Source organism: Micropterus dolomieu, linkage group LG02, assembly GCF_021292245.1.
Source record: "Micropterus dolomieu isolate WLL.071019.BEF.003 ecotype Adirondacks linkage group LG02, ASM2129224v1, whole genome shotgun sequence".
Taxonomy (NCBI): domain Eukaryota; kingdom Metazoa; phylum Chordata; class Actinopteri; order Centrarchiformes; family Centrarchidae; genus Micropterus; species Micropterus dolomieu.
Window position 1 is genome coordinate 20347920 of NC_060151.1, and position 3943 is coordinate 20351862.

Below are 3943 nucleotides of genomic sequence, written 5' to 3' on the forward strand. Positions count from 1 at the left end.
AACAAACACAAAGCAACATAGCGCCAGAGGCCAAATGTATCCAATGGAACAGAACGTACGCTGTACAAATCCAATGTTACAAAAGCAGCCAAATTAAGATGGAAATAAAACAGCACCTACTCAAATTAGAACTACACCTGGCCAATCAGTGCTTACACAGAGGGCCTGCTAAAACCAATGCTGACACAGGCGTACACGAGCAAATTTAAATTTTACCCTCCCTTCCTCTGTTTCTTTGACTACTCCTGCTTCATCACTAGCCCCTCCCCGTGGCGACTGTGTCTCTCCCTGATGCTCCTCCTCCTCGTCCTAGCTGTCCATCACCCAGTGGCTCATTGGCACAGAGCTGACTGAGAGCATACAGCAGATGGTGTGCTGCTGTCTGTGTGGCAGGCCACTAGCAGGACACCCAACAGCCCCTCCTTTCCCTCCTCGGCCTTCTACCTCCCCCTGCAATCCCTCCTCCTTCGCTGCTACACGTCTTCCAAACACACACACACGCATACACACACCCTCCAGCACCACTTCGGCCCAACCAGGTCACCTGCTGCCAGGCTTACAACAACTAGCACACACACAAATACAAAATAAAATATCTTATGGTACATGGCACATTCAAGGAGGTCACACATATGGCACCATTACATGCACGGATTCCCCCTTATATTCTTGCCACGCTCCAACTAACATCAAGATGACAAGAAATTTTATTGACATTCACCCATGCACTCTCCACCTCGCTCGCACACTCTCACTCTGTCTCCCAGAGAGACAGTTTGGTTAATCAAGTGCAGTGTTTCTAGTATGGTCAGCAAGTCAATATACTTACAACCTTCATTATGTAGCTGATGTATAAATATTACATTCTCATTTGCAGTGACCTAGTCGGGCTAGTTACCGGGCACAGTGAAACCAACAGGCAACATGTGTTAAGTTATGTGTAATGTAATGTGGCTAAGGTTGTCAAAAGTATCGATATATCAAATACTAACTATAAATAATTATATATAGATAGTATCAAAAGTAGCGGAACTGGTTCTCAATATGTATTCAGTGATTTTTTCTGTACCAACCTGTGCCATGGTATTGAAAGAGGTATCAAGTATCGTTGTTTTTGTTTTTTTTATCCTAGTATTGTATTGAAGTTTAAAATTCTGGAATCGTGTCAATATAAAAAATATAAAAAACACCACACAATGTTGATAGTTGTTACACACCTTGAGAGGATGGAGCAATGTTGCTGAAAGCCACAGCGCTAGTGAAGATGATCCAGACTGCTAGAGTCATGTTGGAGGCTGACCAGGGGCCAGGGCAAGGGGTGGGGCTAAAGCGTAGAGGCGGTCAGTAGGCACAGGTGAGTGGGGCGGCACTTCCTCAGCTTACACCCTCCCTGAGGGTGATCCTGGTGGCAGAGAGGGATAGAAATAACAGAGAGTTAAGTGCCTCATAACTGTATGTCCATAAAGAGGAATTTTTCTACTGATCTGTTTTTCATTCTTTCCCCCCTCGGTGTGGCATTTGAATTAAACAGTGTTGACTAATTTATTCTGCATTTATCACTGGAATATGTGATAATAAATCTGCACAAAACTGAGTGGCTCACAGCTGGTACAGCATGTTAAATGGTATCAGAGCAGGAGAGGAGAGAGGCTCCCCCTGTGGTGGTCAGGTAAAATGAACAGACTGGGAGATCTGAAGCCATTTTGTGCAGGATGGCATGGCAACATCTGTTGCCAGTACCAGCTTATCATGCGGCAGTGTTTGAACACTTGATTGAATCAAAAATGCTACATATGTTTTGGGGCTGTTAACAGAGCTACGTTCAACATGTGAAAAAAAACATGTCTTCTGTGTGTGTGTTTGCGTGTGTTTGTGTCTGCGTATGGGCACACACACAAAGTGAGACAGTGAATAGTGGTGACTCAGTCAGCAGTGCCGTAGGGCTCACACATCTCATTTGCCTAATGAAATAAATCACAATCTGGAACTTTAGCTCTGATTTTTTGACAGTAGAAACTGCTCTGCCCCTCCAGGGGCTGAAAGACAGAAAACAATACAAACGGTATTGTTAGAGCTAATACTCCTGCTGCGCTTGCTGATGAAACAGACAGATTGGACTGTCTCTCTGTATCTGTGTGTATGTGTGTGCACATTTTGGGTTTGGGGGAGGGGGGGTGTTGAGAGGATTTCCTTTGATCTCTCCAACCTTGTACCCGCTTTATTTGATTGATCCTACCAACTTATACCATAGGAAGACACAATTTAATAGATTAAGCATGTACTCTCATACAGAGGTTCAGCAGTACTTGTGTTGACATTTCAATGACTCAACTCATTTCAAGTCTGAGCCCTAGCAGTGCCAGCTATCCTTCACAATTACCACTTCAGCCCAACTAACTATTTGGCAGCTTCAACTCTACAGATTTATGTTAGTTGGGCAAGCTTAGAGCTTGTCAAACTTCCAATTTCCAGTGGCAGCAAATGGCATGCTTAACAACAAAATATGTAAACAAAGGATGCACAAGACATGTAAGATATTTATATTTCATATAATGTTTCAAATATAAATAGTTATAAAATGTGATGAAGATTAAAGGTACTGGATTAAATGTGGGGCACGTGATCCTAGTCAATAAAGGGTCTTTTTGACAAATTCAGCAAATATGAACATGTCTCTGCATGTTTGCTTAGCAGCAGCAACTGTAGCATCAGTGTGCTAACTAGGGTTGGGCCGATAGACGATGCCATCCATCGGCGATGGCTGACAGAAGTTGAGCAGGCATCGTGATTGTAAACCCCCCCGTCTGCTCCACTTTCTCCATCAGCTGTAGCCAATGTTTTATAAAGTCGTCTAAAAGACCGAGAACTTTTTTCCCGTATATTTCCACCCGCGATTATCACGGCAGTAGGTGAGCCGCACGTCGGCTTATTAATGACGTAGCCTGTCCAACAACTGAAACCAACATCTGCACTCTGTGTGTTCACTGTTGCTTTACCTGGTCCGTGCGTAAAATATCCACCGCGACCGTGACTTGTAACGTAAGTTAATAGTCTACCAATTTTTTTACCGAGTGACGTTTGTGCGAGAACACATGCACATAAGACGACTGCTGCCCCCCGCGCGCGTGTGCGCCCGCGCACCCGATGTCTGTTGATGATGTCTCATTGCAGACATCGTCCGATGGAAAATTTGTAGACATCGCCCAACCCTAGTGCTAACCCTAACATTCTTACATTACTTAGATAACATTACTTACATTACTTGCAGTGTTGGTGTTCGCTCAATATCATGGTATTTATAATTTACCCTCATGGTACTGGACCTCTCCAGCAAAATAGCAAAATATATGATGTCCTCAAACAGTAAATATGTATACTGTCACTATTGGGGACAATAAATGCTGACTTTTTAACCCTAACCTAAATTTAATGTTAACCCAAAACATAAATCAGACACTTGGAATTATAAATTGTTATTTTATCTTTTCAACCTTGTATGTTTGCTCAACAACATACACAGCAACACTGCATGGCCAGGCTCTCTTCTCTTGGCAGCCAAGACGCAGATCCTGAGTGACTGGGTGGCTTCACCCCCTCTCTTCATCATCACTGATTTGGCTTCCTCTCCATATCTCATGCCCCTCCTCTTCCTGACCTTCTCTGATATTTACCCTCCTCCCTAGTGGCTACGCCCGGCCCACAGCCACCACCCTGCCTGGGTGTTGCTGTGTGGATTAGTATGTTGGATGTCGTAGAGTACGAGATGGAGTGAGAGAGAAGGGGAGGGCAAACAGTGAAGAGGGAAAGAGAACCAAAGCAGAACACAGAGTACAAAGCACATCCGCAGCAGCTGTTTTTTTTACATCAGTGTTTATTTCTATTATATGCACAACACACAAACACACACATACACTCACAACCTCTGCACTAGTACAGCCTGTGC

The 3943-nt window shown here is 44.0% G+C and overlaps 1 protein-coding gene across 2 annotated transcripts in view; it reads right to left on the minus strand.

Annotated features, from left to right (window-relative positions):
* adgrl1a (adhesion G protein-coupled receptor L1a) overlaps positions 1 to 3586 on the minus strand; it is a 57393-nt gene extending 53807 nt beyond the window's left edge. The window contains exons 1-2 of one of the 2 annotated variants that reach the window (XM_046036451.1): positions 3492 to 3586; positions 1218 to 1402 (exon numbers count right to left, since the gene is read on the minus strand). In XM_046036451.1, coding sequence (XP_045892407.1) covers positions 1218 to 1287 — 70 coding nt within the window. In that variant the 5' untranslated portion in view covers positions 1288 to 1402; positions 3492 to 3586. Of the gene's footprint in view, positions 1 to 1217; positions 1403 to 2996; positions 3044 to 3491 lie in introns of those variants that run through there. The other variant, XM_046036461.1, reaches the window with a different exon arrangement.
* Positions 3587 to 3943: the final 357 nt, after the last annotated feature.